The following is a 16,292-nucleotide window of genomic DNA, read 5'->3' on the forward strand; positions in this document are numbered from 1 at the left end:
TTTAATCGCAAAATTTATTCCTAACCTTTATTCAACTTTTGACTTAAGTCCCAATTTATCTTATATTTTTATGATATTTTATTATTCATGATTAGTCGAATAAATATCTATTAACATAATTTTACTAAATTATCTGATAGCGGTTATTTATTTACTTTATGAATATATGTTTGTATAAATACGTGTTTAGATTTTCTAATCATAACTTTAAATGAAATTTATAATCCATGAATTCGAGTATTTATTTAATTTATACTGACTCGTTAAACTATTTTTATGTTACGGACCATCCTAAAAAAAAAAATTAATCACTAGAAAATTCAAATAAATTATAAAAAAAAATTGAATAACTAAAATATGATTAAATTAAATTTTAAAAAAAAGTATTTAGATTGGGGAATTTTAAAAAAAAAAAAAAAAAAAAACTATTTTTATCATCCATTTTTAATTGAAGAAAGAGGACAACAAGTGTGGAGGGCGTGACACGCGCCAGAAAGAGCGCGTGGGAGAGGTAAGAATATAGTTGTCCTGGCCCCATCGGATTTTGAGGCAAAAAAAAAACACCTAGGAAGTAGGAGGTGAAATTTTCTGTTAAAGGAAAGAAAAAAAGGCTTGGACCCGTCTTCGGTAATTCCGGTGACCAAAGTCCTCCATTTCCCCTCTCCGCCGCCGTACCGCCACGGCTGCTGTTCCTCCACCCTACGCTAATTCCTCACGTTCGTACGATCTGAATTCTATCCTAAAAGCACAGGTATTCGTCCATGGAAGACGTGTTGATGTTGTTGTTCTTGTTATGTACATTATTGTGATACCGGTAAAATTTTGGCAGATTTTGGGCTTATTGGGAGAGAGAAAACATCGTATTCGTTTCTCATCTCTCTCTCTCTCTCTCTCTCACTTTTGTATTGTACGTATGTCTTTGAAGGGGCCGCTGAGATTGTCATCGGAGTTTTGATTTTTTTGTGTTTTTTTTTTTGTCTGAGCTTCATCACGTGGGGGGAATTACGGGTGAAGAGGTAGAGAAGGCTGCGGGGATTGTATTTTTATTGTAGCGCTACTTTTGGGATTGATTGAAACAGAGGATTCGAGCTCTAGGGTTCCGGCGATGGGAGTTGGATGATTTCATGTGGATGGATGATTGGGTTGGAAATTTGAATGTTGATGGAGATTGGTGTTTGTTGTGAATTTTAGTTCGGATCTCTACGAGTAGGGGTTTGAATCAAAGGGTTGATGGGGATGGAAGTCGATTCGTCTATGTTGTCCGAGGTCGATCACGATCTGGCGCAGGACCAGAACACAGCGTCGCCGCCTGCGGAAATGGAGGGAGACCAGGATGGGGAGCAAACTTCTGAGGGAAATGGATCTTCAATTCAGTCGCCGGCCGCATCCCAACAGCAGCAGTCGTCTACGCCGCAGGTTCATCAAATCCCAATTTTGGGGCCGAGACATGCGCCAACGTACTCGGTGGTGAATGCGTTAATGGATAAGAAGGAAGATGGCCCTGGGCCGCGCTGCGGCCACACATTGACTGCGGTGTGTGCTGTTGGTGAGGATGGGACTCCGGGATACATAGGGCCGAGGCTTATCTTGTTTGGCGGTGCCACTGCTCTCGAGGGCAACTCTGCAGCCTCAGGGACTCCTACATCCGCCGGAAGTGCTGGCATCCGTATGTTTCTCTTTTCATTTTACTTTTAGGTTGCTCCTCCCTCTTTTTGGGATTCTGTCTGAAGCTTACTGCTTTTTTGCTGGAATTTCTTGGTGGTAATATCAACTGAAAACTGTACATGGAGTTTGCACGCAGCCTTTTGGGTCTCTATTCAATTTTCATTTTATATGATTGTTCTTCTGCTTGCTATTTGATTGAATTACTTCTCTGCTCTTAGCTTATATCAATGCAGAACTAAAGGTTGAGCAATTTTCCAGTTCTATAGAATGTGCTGATTATTTAGTGTCATCAACTGACGTTGGGCTACGGTGTGCATGATATCTTCAATATGAGATCCCAAGAAATATTTGAGGCACAAATTGATGAGAGCATTTGACTCAATTTTAATTGTATGGCTAGGAACCATTATGATTTGTAATGGTTCTTTTGCCCAGGTGTAGGATAGATTTCTTATCCTTTCCACTTTTTAACAGCCCCCTGGCCAAAAGAATATATTGCTCTTAATCAGTTATGGCTATGAATACCTATTGGTATCGACAAAAATCATCACAAGTTTTTGCAGATTATCTTAAATAATTGATGGTGTCAGGTCTCTACCCTCTGTCTATTGATTTTAATATTGAGGTTTCTACCCTATTTGTATGATGTTTATTCCGCTAGCTTACTAGCCTCTCTGAAATATAAATGTTTCAAGTTGCCTACTCTTGTTCTTTTATTCTAGTCTGCAGATAATTTTGGAGAGATGGTTGGTATCTCTCTGACAGGGTGGGGAACAGCCTTCGGGCTTCCCTGTTAACACATATGGTTAAGGCTTGTGTTGAGTGCAGGGAACATGAAATTTGACCTGTAGAAAGTGTTTTTTTCTTCTTCTTATAATTTGATTTGAATTGTTAAACCAAAGGATCATCTATCGTTGATACCTTAATTTTATCTGTTAAGTTTACTCAGGATTTCTTTATGGGGTTCTATAGTGATGATTTTTAATAGCATTTTTCTCTTTTATTTTATTCTACCTTTATGCTTGACAATTTTGTGCCACTAATTGAGCAGGATTAGCTGGTGCCACTGCTGATGTGCATTGTTATGATGTTTTAACAAATAAATGGTCCAGGTAAGCTTTAGAGAATGCTATTTCCTTACCAACTTGTTTTCTTTTTTTCTTCTCAATGCATTACTCTAGTCAATGTATTATTTTTTTAGGGTTACTCCACTTGGAGAACCACCCACCCCAAGGGCTGCTCATGTAGCTACTGCTGTGGGAACAATGGTAGTTATTCAGGTATCTTTCTGTCAAATAATCCCACTTAAGTTCTCATCACATGTGGAATCACGTTTTAGATTTATTGATCAATATTTTAATTTATTTTGGCCCCTTTATTTCAATGTAGGGTGGAATTGGTCCCGCTGGTTTATCTTCTGAGGATCTTCATGTCCTTGACCTCACGCAGCATCGTCCAAGATGGCACAGGTTAGAATTTTGTAGTTATTCTTTCTTGTTGTTTGTTTTTTTATGTTTGATCTTAATAATAGATCGTTTCAAATCCTGTAGGGTTGCTGTGCATGGTCGTGGCCCAGGGGCACGTTATGGACATGTAATGGCTTTGGTTGGACAAAGATACCTCATGGTAGTTGGCGGCAATGATGGCAAGTCACTTTGTCTCACCTTAAATGAATGTAGTTTATTATTTATTGTTTCTTGAGAAGCCCATTGCTTTCTTTCTGTTTTTTTCTATTACTTTTTGAGATTCCATGTAAGCCTTTGAATCAAGATGCCATATGCCGTATCATGTGTTACTAGGTTATAATCTGACTTCCTTATTCATATGTGTTTGGTAAAGGTTGAGACAGAGAAGAATACTTTTATTTTAGTTTGTGGAGGTGTATGTTTGACATGCTTTATCGGACAATGGGGTTATGAGAACCCTTGAGTGGGCTGTTGAGAGTCGTGTACCAACAAGAGGTGTGGTGTGCGATATTTCTGTATTGCTTAAGCTTTGTGAAGAACCTTGATAGTGTTAGAGGTCGACTAAGAGATTCTTGAGTTATGTAGCAATGAGCTTTAATTTAGAAGGGATATGAAATGCAAGATGTTTGGCCCTTATAGTGCCTAGATAACAAGTTCAGAATGTTCTTTTTATTTATTTTTTAAATAAGAACATGCTTAGAGGGTTCTTTTCTATTTTTCATTTTATAAGCAAATATAAGGACCACAAGTTTCTCAATCCACTCCTTCATTCTTGTTGCTACAATAAATTCTTAAAATTTCACACATTGTCCAATGTTTCATAATTTATATTTAATATTTTGAAAATGTATACAAGGAACTATACTTTGAACCAGTTCAAAATGGGCTGCATCGCTTTAGATGGAGTACAAACAAAAGAAACCATATTATTGGCATTAAAAAAGGTACAGAGTAAATGCAAAGAAACTCCCTTAAATTTCTTTAGGAATAGTATAAGGAAGCACCTCAATGAGTCAACAAGAAGAAATTACTTTGGGAGTCCTTTGGCATGTTTGATGTTTTCCAGTGTTGTGGGGGAGTAACTGCTAAACTCTTCCAAATAAAAGCATACCAAGAACCTATATGGTTTTTGATTTGTTCAAATCTTTCCTCTCAATTTACTTGTTTGCCTCAAAAATGTGTTGACGCCTTTCTGACCAAGTAGGGTCACCTCCTTTGAAATCTTTTAGTCACATTTAGACCTTCCATGAGGACTAGTCATTTAAATACTCATTTTTGTCGGATGTCTTCACATTGCAAATACATGATACTTAGATGTGGGTGGAGAATCAACAAATTCTTTAAAAAGGGACTTTATGGAAACTATTCTAACAGCATCTTTTGAGACCAAACCTTTTTATCTTCTTATCTCGTAATTGGAACACCCTCAAATCCGTGTAAAAGCTCAGAAAATTCACTTATTTCCTTCTCTGAGATTTCTTCTCTTGAATTATGATAAATTTCCATGATTTAGATAGAATCTTCTTGATATGCTTACAAAATCAACATATCTTTCTCCCTGGAACTTAAAAAAAACTTTGTAAACCTTAGGGCTAAAGAACAATTTCCCACCCATATATCTATCACTCCAAAAGGGCGTATTCCTGCCATTGCCTACTCTAATCAAAAAGAATCTGTCAAAGGTATCTTTAAGCTTTATAATGTTCCATCAAAAGTTTTTTGGACATTCTTTTCACTTTGTAAACCACCCAATATTCTTTTTTCCATATATGTCATAGCCACCACTTACGCCATAATTCACTTGGTTGGTTCATATGGAAACTTTCGTAAATTAGCTATTATCTTATTAGATGAATCTTGTTTAACTATTTGATTGCACTACTCAGGAAAACGGCCACTGACTGATGTATGGGCGCTGGATACAGCTGCCAAGCCTTATGAATGGCGTAAGTTAGAACCTGAAGGCGAGGGTCCACCTCCTTGCATGTAAGTTTACCCATTCTCTCTTGTTTCAATCACCCCCCCACCACCCCCAATTCTCTTTTTGGGGTAAATTGTCTTATAGTTTTGCTACCTCCCTCATTTTAAATTGGAAAGTCTTTTGTAAGCATCATGGTCATGTCCCTTTTGTAAATTTCAAACATCAATGAAATTGTCTCTTATATATATATATAGAAGGAAACAAATCGTTCGTGTATGAAATTTACAAAAGAGTGAGAAGAATGCACCAATCCCAAGGAATTACAATAAAATTGTCAATCTGAGCTTAACTCAATTGGTTAAGGTATATATCCTTTGAGCTAAACTCAATTGAATAAGGCATATATCCTTTGACCAGGAGGTTAGATGTTCAAATCCCCATCCCAACATATTTTTTAACTTAAAATAATGTCTCTGCTTCTCATTTACACTTGTATGCATGTCTGCCTATAATTATTTGTGACAAGGTGTACCAGGGTTGAAATAAAAAAAAGAAAAGGAAAAGACAAGCTCGGAAAGATTTGCAATTCTTTCAAACCAAGGCCTTGAAGATAAGGGTCGAGTTTGGTGATGGTGAATTGCCTAATAAATATATAATAATTTTTAAAAAAATTTGGGGTTGAGATTGAGATTTGGATAAGGTAGGTAACGTTTGGGGTAAGATGTTCAAATGGGGTTCTGTGAAACTAAGTAAAAATAACTGCAATGTAGAGTTTAAGGTCATTAATGATTAGGTCTAATGTTAGCACTTTGCTAAGTTTGAATGGTTAATGGATCAATTAGAATACGTGAGGGCGAAAATGTTATCTATAGTTGGAGGGTGCAATTGTCTTCTAGCTTAAGCTGGATTGTGCAAAGTTCCATTTTTCTTTTAAACTTTATTTATTTTGAGGTTGTGCTTGAACCATGGATTTAATTTTGATCCTTTTATTGTTGGAAATTATGAAGTTCCTTTTACTATTTACCCTTTGGCTCTGTATGATTTTCTGTGGATGCTATCAGATTATCCCTAATCTAGCTTTTAATACCTTAATTAGGTATGCAACTGCAAGTGCCCGCTCTGATGGTCTTCTTCTGCTATGTGGAGGAAGGGATGCAAACAGTGTGGTGAGTTAAAAAGTGTCAATCCATCTATAGTATTTATTATTCGTGGGTGGTTGATTCTGTTTTTTTTTTTTTTTTTTTTTTTTTTTTTTTTTTTTTTTTTTTTTTTTTTTTTTTTTTTTTTTTTTTTTTTTTTTTTTGGTGCGGATTGATGTCTAATATTAGGAGTTATTAACTCGAATATCTTATTTCTTTTCATCTATCAATGAAAATTTGTTCTTTTTGAAAAGAAAAAAAAGTACGATGCCTACTTGGTCGTAAGTCTCTAATATGTAATTTGCGCTTACTAGTGTTCAACAAGTTTTCAACTGGTATTCAGTTCGACATATATCTATTGTGGCAACATCGTAATTTGTGCTTACTAGTGTCAACATGTGGTGTCCTACAAGTATTCAGCTTGTATTCAGTTCGACATATATCTATTGTGGCAACATGTGTTTGAGGCATATCCAGCAAGTCTTAAGAGTGTTCTGCTTGTGTCAACTCACAGACATATTCTCTATTCTCAAGTGCATAGCTTGGTGCAATAACGTCCATTAATTCCTTATTATTCTATTTCAGTTTTGTTCTATCTTTGTATGTTAATTCAAACAAAGAAAAGAAAAGGAAAAACGAAGAAATGAAAAAACATAAGGGAGGATTGAATTAATCCCCTTGTTAACTATTTTTTCTTAGGTTTTATGCTGTCATGAATTTTCCATGTGTTATGTTTATATTATTGGAGTATGCTACCCATGTTGCATTATATATGTTAATTTTATATTATACTTTGTTCATTTTCTGATCTTTTTTTAGCCATTGGCAAGTGCCTATGGGCTAGCTAAACACAGAGATGGTCGTTGGGAATGGGCAATTGCTCCTGGTGTCTCACCATCTGCAAGATACCAACATGCTGCTGTAAGATTTATTTTGTCCTTTTTGATTTTGGCCTCTCTGTACACTATGGGAAGTCTGGACATGCGTTTGTAATTCTTTCAGATCTTTGTAAATGCACGACTCCATGTTTCTGGAGGAGCACTTGGTGGGGGCCGTATGGTGGAAGATTCATCAAGTATTGCAGGTTCTTGTTTTTCCCTACTCATGCTCCAATTTTTATTAGATATTATTTTTAACAAGAAACAAACTTTTCATTAATTGATAAAAAGGAAGAGAGTTGTTCAGAGATACAATCCCCCAGAGGGAGAGAAAAGAAAAACAAAAACTGAACTTAAAAAAAAGAGAAGAGAACATTAAAAGGAAGAAATACTTATGACTTATATTCATGGTTTTACACTCATTAGAAATATGACCAATATGGTTTTACTTTTTAGCTTTTATGTTTTTGAAATTGTTATATTTAATTTATATGGAATTTCTCAACTTGAACAATAAAAACTTTACTGTTTTCTACTGTTTTTTTAGTGTTGGATACCGCAGCAGGCATCTGGTGTGATACAAAATCAGTTGTAACCAGTCCTAGGACAGGAAGATACAGTGCAGATGCTGCCGGTGGGGATGCTGCAGTCGAGTTAACAAGGCGTTGTAGGCATGCAGCTGCTGCTGTGGGTGACTTGATCTTCATTTATGGTGGTTTGCGGGGTGGTAAGTAATGAAAGTATCCACATTTGGCTTTGAGATGTCCATTATTAATTTTTCTGTGATGATTTATTGCGCAAGTGATAACTTCATTTCTTCTACAACTTATGTAGAACTTCGTAGGTAGTGCAAGTGCATTTTAATCAAATTTGGTTATGGAACCTCTATTGGCTTCTGATGTCAAATTTTGGATGATGTGATTTTTCTATTATGCAACTCTTCTCTTGTTTGGCGAGGTTGCGGTATAATAACATGTTATATTATTGTTTAGGGGTGTTGCTTGATGACCTTCTTGTTGCTGAAGATCTAGCAGCTGCTGAAACTACAAGTGCAGCTTCACATGCTGCAGCTTCAGCTGCTACATCCGGCATTCAGTCTGGGCGGCTGTCAGGAAAATATGGATTTAACGATGAAAGGAGTAGACAGGCCATTCATGTTGTAGCTCCTGATGGTGCTGTAGTGCTGGGAAACCCTGTAGCTCCTTCTATAAGTGGTGACATGTATACTGATATAAGCACTGAAAATGCTATGCTTCAGGGCCCTCGGTAAAACAAAAGTTTCTTGATCTGATTTTTGTTTAATACTTAGTTGTTGCTTGCCACATGCTTGACCAATGCATTTTGTCTCTCTTCAGGAGACTAAATAAAGGTGTTGAGTATTTGGTTGAAGCATCAGCTGCAGAAGCTGAGGCCATAAGTGCAACATTGGCTGCTGCCAAGGCCCGACGAGTACAAGACAATGGGGAAGTTGAACTGCCTGACAGAGATCGAGGAGCAGAGGCTACTCCTAGTGGGACACAAATATCTAGCTTGATAAAGCCTGATTCAGATGCATTGACTAACATTGCTCCATCTGGAGTTCGATTGCATCATAGAGCTGTCAGTCTTTGATTTCGGTTACCCTTTTGAATGTGATCTCAATTACTACGTAACTAAATCTCAATTAGATCAAACTGGATGGCTAATATTTTGTCCCATTTGTTTCAGGTGGTTGTAGCCGCTGAAACTAGTGGGGCTTTAGGCGGTCTGGTTAGGCAACTTTCAATTGATCAGTTTGAAAATGAAGGTCGTCGTGTGAGCTATGGTACCCCAGAGAGCGCAACTGCAGCAAGGAAGCTTCTGGATCGACAGATGTCCATTAACAGTGTCCCAAAAACGGTATTAACTATTATTGAGTATATTAAAACTGAATTATTAGTTTTTTTTTTTTTTCTCTTTGAACTAGAAACAATTTATATAATGAAAAAAGAATAACTGTTCAGAAGAACCGAACTCCCAAAGGGAGTGAAAATAAAGTAAAGAAAAAAAATAAATCAAGAGATACAAACCGAAAGTGAAAGCAATCAATTCAGAACAAACGGTATAACCAAAAACCAATACTAGAGACACTAATCAAAACATAATGAAACCATCCTGAAAGATCTAAAAAACTGTGAAGAATAAGGGAAGAAGCGCCAACATTGGAACCAAATGAGCTTGAAATTATGCTACAAGAACTTGCCAAACAGCAAATGGGATGGCATTCAACATCCAAAATAAAGCTGGTTTCCAATGGTCCCTTATTTCCCTGAGAAACATTTTATTTTGTTTGCTTATAATTTTTTTTCTATTGTTGTTTTTCTTATGTGGTTCTTTTCTCTTTTCCCCCAATTTTTTTCAGGTCATAGCCCATCTCTTAAAACCTCGTGGATGGAAGCCTCCTGTTCGCCGTCAATTTTTTTTAGATTCTAATGAAATAGCTGACCTTTGTGAGAGTGCTGAAAAAATATTTTCATCTGAACCAAGTGTTCTAGAGCTCAAGGCTCCAATCAAGATATTTGGTGATCTACACGGTCAGTTTGGGGATCTCATGCGCCTTTTTGATGAGTATGGTGCACCTTCTACAGCAGGGGACATTTCGTAAGTTTTCAGCTTGTATTTACTTTGTAATATTTTTATAGTTAAATTATATGTTTGATTTTTAAGCTTTTAAGGTTTGTGTCTATTTGGTCCTAAACTTTCAGAAGTGTCTAACAAGTCCTACAAATTTTAATTTTGTCTAACAAGTCTTGAAACTTTAAATTTTGTGTCTAATGGGACATTGACTTATTCGACATGCTTTTTATATTCACATATCAACTAAACATAAAATTGAAATTTTAGGGTTCCATTAGAATCCTGAAAGAAACACCATAACCACATGGCCAAGAAAGTCTTGTTTTGAAGTCTCAGGTTGCCAATACCAACTCACCTAACATCAAAGCCCATGAAATCACCTCCCAACTGAGAAGGTGCAACTCGTCCTCGACCCCATCCACAAAAAGTGCACTTCATCGCAACTTTTTCCGAACTTTTAGTCATTGACACTGGAATCTTAAAAGGAGAGAGGTAGCAAATAGGAATTCCTGTATAAACAACTTGGATAAGGGCAAGCCATTCTTGATCGGAGAACAAGACTCTTATAAAAGTGGAAAGGCTCTTTTGACACTTCACCAAGGTCAGATATCAAACGGAAACATCTCGAATTATGCCTCAAAGGAAGCTGTAGGTAAGAGAAAGGCAAAAGGTTCACCTCGCACCTGACAAAAGACGCCCAAGAGAACCAGCTAGAAGGGTTGCAATTAATACCCATAGCTGAACTTTTTCCTATATTTATACTCAAGCCTGACATGGATTCAAAGACGAAGAGCAGACTATTTCTAGTTAACAAAGTAACTGGTATCTTCTGAATATATGAATAGGGTATCATCCGTGAATTATTGATGAGAAAAACTAATATTCTCCCTTCCAGTCAATCGGTATGGTATTCATTTCTTTGGGCAATGACAAGAATTACCACTCTTTGGGCAATGACAAGAATTACCACTCTTTGGAAGGGAAAATATTAGTTTGTCATTGCCCAAATATTCTGGAAGGGAAATCAAAATAAGATTCTTGTCATGGTTATCAAAAAAAATGTGGAATAGGTCAATGACCTTTTGGGGACACAAAATTGAGAGTGTGAGAACTTATTCAATACTTTTAAAATTTAAGGAATTTATTGGACACAAAATTGAAAATTCAGCAATCCATTAGACATTTATTAAAGTTCATGGACTGAATAAACACAAAAATCTGATAGTTTCGGGACTAGACTTATTAAAGTCTCTTGGTATGGCTTTGGACAACTGTTAGGTTAGCCCGTGGGATGGTTAACCATTTCCAATAGAAATACTTTGAAGTGGGTGCATTAATCAGTCTTTTTCTTTATTGTGCTTTATAATACTTCATAATTTTCAGTACCTTTTTATTAGGTACATTGATTATCTATTTTTGGGAGATTATGTCGATCGAGGCCAACACAGCCTGGAAACCATCACTCTTCTGCTAGCTTTAAAGGTTTTTTTCTGGCATCATATATTTGTGTTTATTATAATTTAATTGTCAATAGCACGTCACTTCAATTTTTTCATGGGACAATATGCTTTTATTATAAATTTTGCAGGTTGAGTATCCAAATAACGTGCATTTGATTCGTGGGAACCATGAAGCAGCAGATATTAATGCCCTTTTTGGCTTTCGGATTGAGTGCATTGAACGAATGGTATAAAATAGTCGTTTCCCATGGGTGTATTTTTTTTTTCCCTCATGGATGCATTTTTGTGCTGGTTCATTTCAACTCAACTTTTCAACTCAATGACCAGGGTGAAAGAGATGGAATCTGGACATGGCATCGGATAAATCGTTTGTTTAACTGGCTCCCTTTGGCAGCTTTGATTGAAAAAAAGATTATTTGCATGCATGGGGGTATTGGTCGGTCGATTAACCATCTGGAGCAGATTGAAAGTCTTCAGCGTCCTATTACTATGGAAGCAGGCTCAATAGTGCTCATGGATTTGCTGTGGTCGGTGAAAATCCTTGATGGTTTCCTACTACTTTTTCATGATAGCCATGTATATAACTTGTATTTTTATACTGATATATTTTTATTTTCCTTAGGTCTGACCCCACAGAAAACGACAGCGTTGAAGGGTTACGACCAAATGCTAGAGGCCCTGGTTTAGTTACTTTTGGGGTTAGTAGTGTGTACTTCCTCCTCTTTTTAAATGGGTTTTAAGTTTGTCCAAATAGGATAGGGACTCTATCCAAGATGATCTCTATTATCTTATTAAAAAAAAAAAAAAAAAAAAAAAAACTAGGTACTCTATTCGAGAACTCTATTGCTCATAAAGTCCAGAATAAAACCAAACTTGTGTACTTTATGTGTGTTCTCAAACATTGGGATGTAATTCATGTAGAGGCAAGGACAATAATTCTTTTCATTTTTAAGGTTAAGACTATTCTCAATTTGTGTGTCGTACTTACAGAGGGATGCACCATTTCAAATTGGATTTGATTTAAAAAGAAATTACGTATATTTGAGACTGCCTTACAAGTTACAGCTGTTTTATTTCTAGTCTAAATGTCTTGTATTGGAGTTATAACTCGCTTTAGTATGGGATTTAAACAAAGGGAGTTTTAGGAACGCTGGGTAACGTTTACATGTAGTTTCATGAAAATTTTGATTGGTAGTTGAAACATCACCTTAATAAATATTAGTGAAAACTTTATTGGAAGTTGAAACCTTCTCATATGAATATTTCATCTCTGGATCATGTCAATTGTCCAATTTATGTTGTCTTCCTTCTTCTCATAAGGGTGGTAGGTTGCATAATTTTGTAACTAATTAGACGGTAAAATAAACATGTCCTTGTAAGATGAAATGTTTCATTGTAGAGAGCATTAAGGTTCAGGATCAAGAGTACATTAAGGTGATGTTTAGTTTAGGAAAAATGACTCAGTTATTCCACGGTATAGGTATCTAGTAACGTAAAGTACATCAATTGATTTGCTAAATTAGGAAGGAGTGTGCAGAGAGATCCGTTCTTTTCCTAACATACCTAATCGAAGGCATGATATTTATGCACCATTTGTTGTATGCCTCAAACTTGATGTGCTCGGTTTGGAAATCAAAGTTTGATGATCACCTTGCTTCAGTAATAGAATTTTGGATGTTTCTATGAAGTTGAAATTATTTTATAGTTGTCTTGTTTGGTTGCAGCCTGATCGTGTTATGGAATTCTGCAACAATAATGATCTTCAGTTGATAGTTCGTGCTCATGAATGTGTAATGGATGGCTTTGAACGTTTTGCTCAGGGGCATCTGATTACACTTTTCTCAGCTACCAATTATTGTGGTACGTGTGCCTAACCTATACGTCTTACACGTCCTAGTCATATCATTAAAACACGTTCTTCTGTACAGGAACTGCAAATAATGCTGGAGCGATCTTAGTTTTGGGTAGAGATCTTGTGGTGGTTCCAAAACTTATACATCCCATACCACCAGCAATAACATCACCCGAGATGTCTCTAGAACGCCATACGGAGGATACATGGATGCAGGTGACTTTACTTCTATGGCTGCCTCTTACTCTAATGTCAGTTGTTTTGTATATTAATTCTTTTGGTTTTATTGAGAACAGGAGCTGAATGCTAATCGGCCACCAACACCGACAAGAGGTCGCCCACAAGTTGCCAGTGATCGGGGTTCTCTTGCATGGATGTAGTTGATGATTTCCTGTTGAACAACGTCTGCAGCCTGGTCCTTCTGATGCTCTCTGTATATAGCACTATGCCTCATACAGAAATATCCAATTGGATCTTTAACACAAAATAGCAGATGAAATTCTGATTTTTCAACACAAATTATAGGCCTTACAAGATGGTTCTCAAGAGCCAAGTTGCAAGCGGTGAGTTAGTTAGATTTTGTTTCTCTTCTTTTGTGCTACAAGTTGATGCTGAGTTTTGATCGTCCCTTGTTTATTGAGCCACGAGCACGTGGAAGTTAGCGATATGTCGTCCCACACAGTTTTTTTTTCATCTCTAAATATCTTTTAGAATCCTTGCCATTACCCCATTATTATCATTATTTCTTTTTCATGGGAAATGAAACTTTCCTTCACGGCGAGATGTAATTTCTTAGAATCTTTGAGGGTGTCCTGTGGTGTATCATAGAAATTGGTTGCTTTCTGTAATTTTTGCTCGTTTGCTTTGTACATTATAATTCGTGTAAAGATATAAGAAACCGAGGTCGATCATACATGAAGTTTCGGTCTTTTTTGTTCGAGGATGATTAGTCTGAGCATGGAGTCTTTTGTGGTATCACTTGAATTATTGTGTTTAAATTTTGGTTCAGGTTTGCTTCCCAAGTTGGCCTTGTCCTTGTTGCTTGAAACTCAAAACGATGCTGGGCTGTGTTCGGGTATATTACCAGCTAATGCCAGATGAGTTGAGGAGTTTCTTTGGTTCTCTTTTCAAAATAAATGCTTTGTTGTTTAATAGTTTCTTAATTTTGTTTTGATTTTTCTCTGTAAAACTATTCTTATTATTTTATGAAAGTATATATATTTGTATTATTGAATTACCTTTTTCTTAGTTTTCAAAATTCAGTTTTGATTCAAAAGTAGTGTATTCGGATTGTTGTATTTTAACCTTTTAAGTTTTATTGAAGAATGAGACCAAAGGTACAATGATTCTTCTCATGCTGGATCGACTTGTTCGACTTGTTGGTTTGTTGATTTTCTTGTATCAACTTTGTTAGTTTGTTGATTCTTATATTGACTTGCTAATTTGTTGATGTTCTTGAAGAAATTCGAGATCTTGTAGTGTCGTATACTTCAAGAATCTTCAATTTCTCTTCAAAGTTTTCAAAATGACTATGTAAATAGATTGTTTTCGATCTTTAAAGTCTTCAGGTCTTAGAAAAGAAAATTTTCGAAGAGTATTTGGTCTTTAGAAGATCAAATTTAGAGTTTTCCATGGACATAGTACATCATTGAGATTGACTTTTCTCCGAATAATTGACTAATTCTTATTCGGGAGGGAGATATTTATTCATTCAATGGAGTTTTACGAAAAATATTATTAAATTTAAAAATAAATAAAAAATTGTAATGCTGTTAAACTTTACAAAACAAAAGGTTTTCTTTTTTAAAAAAGATATCTTTATCGATAATTATGAAAATGTGCCGTTTTATAAACTACAGAATTATTATGTTACAATATCATATGTTATAATATGAATTACTACATACTTCAATCATGTATTAAGATCATGTGGGTCATTGATTCTAATCCTTGTTCGTAGAGAAGGCCATAAGTTTGTCTAAGGCTATTATACAAGAATCGGATAATGAACTTGAAGTCAATATCGATATCGAGATTGATACCGAGATTAAAGAAGAGGAAGAAGTCCTATATCTCGAACATGATAGAAGGAGAGCACTTGGCAAGTAAACTTCAAAAGTAGTTAACCCCAATGGAGGGAACGTTTCTCAATTTCTAAGATAATTTTCGAACAAGGCGAGGCCTACAACGAAAGTGCTAGAGACATGAAGACAGTCGATATATATTTGTTCAAGGGATTTCAGCTGTGTGTTCAACAAACTCGTAAGGAATTTCTCTACGGTCGATTTCGAATGGTGTCTTGAGAGAAGTTCCTCGTCTTCTAAAAATGCGAAGGGGTCGGGATTCAGTGTTCGTCCTTGTTGATTCGACTAAGCACAATGACAAACTTCTTGAAATACAAAAAGACTGATATTTCAGAGAAATTGTTACTGTACATGGGATCTTCCAATCAATTACATTGGACAGTAAGTAAATTTCTAGGTAGATTTTGGAAAGCTCTTAAGGAAGAAATTTGACACCAGTCTCCATCCCCAAACTAAAGTTTAACATAAACTTGTACCTTCGGTAATTCCGGTGAGATCTCACATCGATTAGAGAGGGGAACAAAACATTTCTTATAAGGGTGTGAAAACCTCTTTTTAGTAGACATGTTTTAAAATCGTGAGACTGACGGCTATTTGTAACGTGCTAAAACATATCTACTAGTAGTATGCTTGAGCTGTTACAAATGGTATCAAGGGCAAGTACCAAGCGGTGTTTCAGCGAGGAGGCTGGCCCCCAAGGGGGTGGATTGTGAGATCCCACATCAGTTGGAAAGATGAACAAAACTTTCTTTATAAGGGTGTTAAAACTTCTCCTTATCAGACTCGTTTTAAAAACTTTGAGGGAGAATCCCAAAAGTGAAAGCTCAAAGAAACAATATCTTCTTGCAGTGAGCTTGGGCTATTACAATTATCCTCCTAAATAATTCTCATAAGTGACTTAAAACTCGAGTCAAGACTAGTCAGTAGGAGGATTTTATTTATGTACTTACTGCTGACTAGTCTAGAGTTCGAGACTGGTTTACCAGGTAGCCAACTTAGAGCCAAAGCCTTCATAAAACCTTACTTTTCTATCCATTAATCAGACTAGGTAATAAGAACATTCAACAGTATTCTCCATCACTTCTGTTTGCACCAAATAAATATATAGGCATTAATGATAGTTCAACTAAAAATACACTAACTAATGATGGTTCAACTAATTTACCTACTATCCTAAAATGATGGTTAGCTAAATCTTGAATTCAGACATCAGCAAACTTAATTTAGCAGTG

At 36.1% G+C, this 16,292-nt stretch overlaps 1 protein-coding gene across 1 annotated transcript; it reads left to right on the forward strand.

The window, feature by feature from the left end:
- The first annotated feature begins 604 nt into the window (after positions 1 to 604).
- On the forward strand, positions 605 to 13,866 carry LOC111484887 (serine/threonine-protein phosphatase BSL3-like). The gene is made up of 22 exons (XM_023131527.1): positions 605 to 751; positions 830 to 1,666; positions 2,717 to 2,777; positions 2,867 to 2,945; positions 3,055 to 3,134; positions 3,216 to 3,310; positions 5,018 to 5,117; positions 6,149 to 6,218; positions 7,011 to 7,112; positions 7,194 to 7,275; positions 7,617 to 7,796; positions 8,062 to 8,335; positions 8,425 to 8,668; positions 8,777 to 8,947; positions 9,450 to 9,688; positions 11,062 to 11,146; positions 11,253 to 11,351; positions 11,452 to 11,651; positions 11,747 to 11,822; positions 12,849 to 12,984; positions 13,053 to 13,192; positions 13,273 to 13,866. The coding sequence occupies exons 2-22, from the start codon at positions 1,231 to 1,233 to the stop codon at positions 13,354 to 13,356; spliced, it is 3,033 nt and encodes a 1,010-aa protein (XP_022987295.1). The 5' UTR covers positions 605 to 751; positions 830 to 1,230; the 3' UTR covers positions 13,357 to 13,866.
- The last annotated feature ends 2,426 nt before the right edge of the window (positions 13,867 to 16,292 follow it).

The sequence above is a fragment of the Cucurbita maxima genome, unplaced genomic scaffold (genome assembly GCF_002738345.1).
Source record: "Cucurbita maxima cultivar Rimu unplaced genomic scaffold, Cmax_1.0 Cma_Scf00010, whole genome shotgun sequence".
Lineage (NCBI taxonomy): Eukaryota > Viridiplantae > Streptophyta > Magnoliopsida > Cucurbitales > Cucurbitaceae > Cucurbita > Cucurbita maxima.

Coding starts and splice junctions, on each gene's coding strand:
- LOC111484887 (XM_023131527.1), top strand. CDS start 1,231: ATGGGGATGGAAGTCGATTCGTCTATGTTGTCCGAGGTCGATCACGAT. Junction 3,135..3,215: donor CATCGTCCAAGATGGCACAG/GTTAGAATTTTG, acceptor CAAATCCTGTAG/GGTTGCTGTGCATGGTCGTG. Junction 5,118..6,148: donor GAGGGTCCACCTCCTTGCAT/GTAAGTTTACCC, acceptor TACCTTAATTAG/GTATGCAACTGCAAGTGCCC.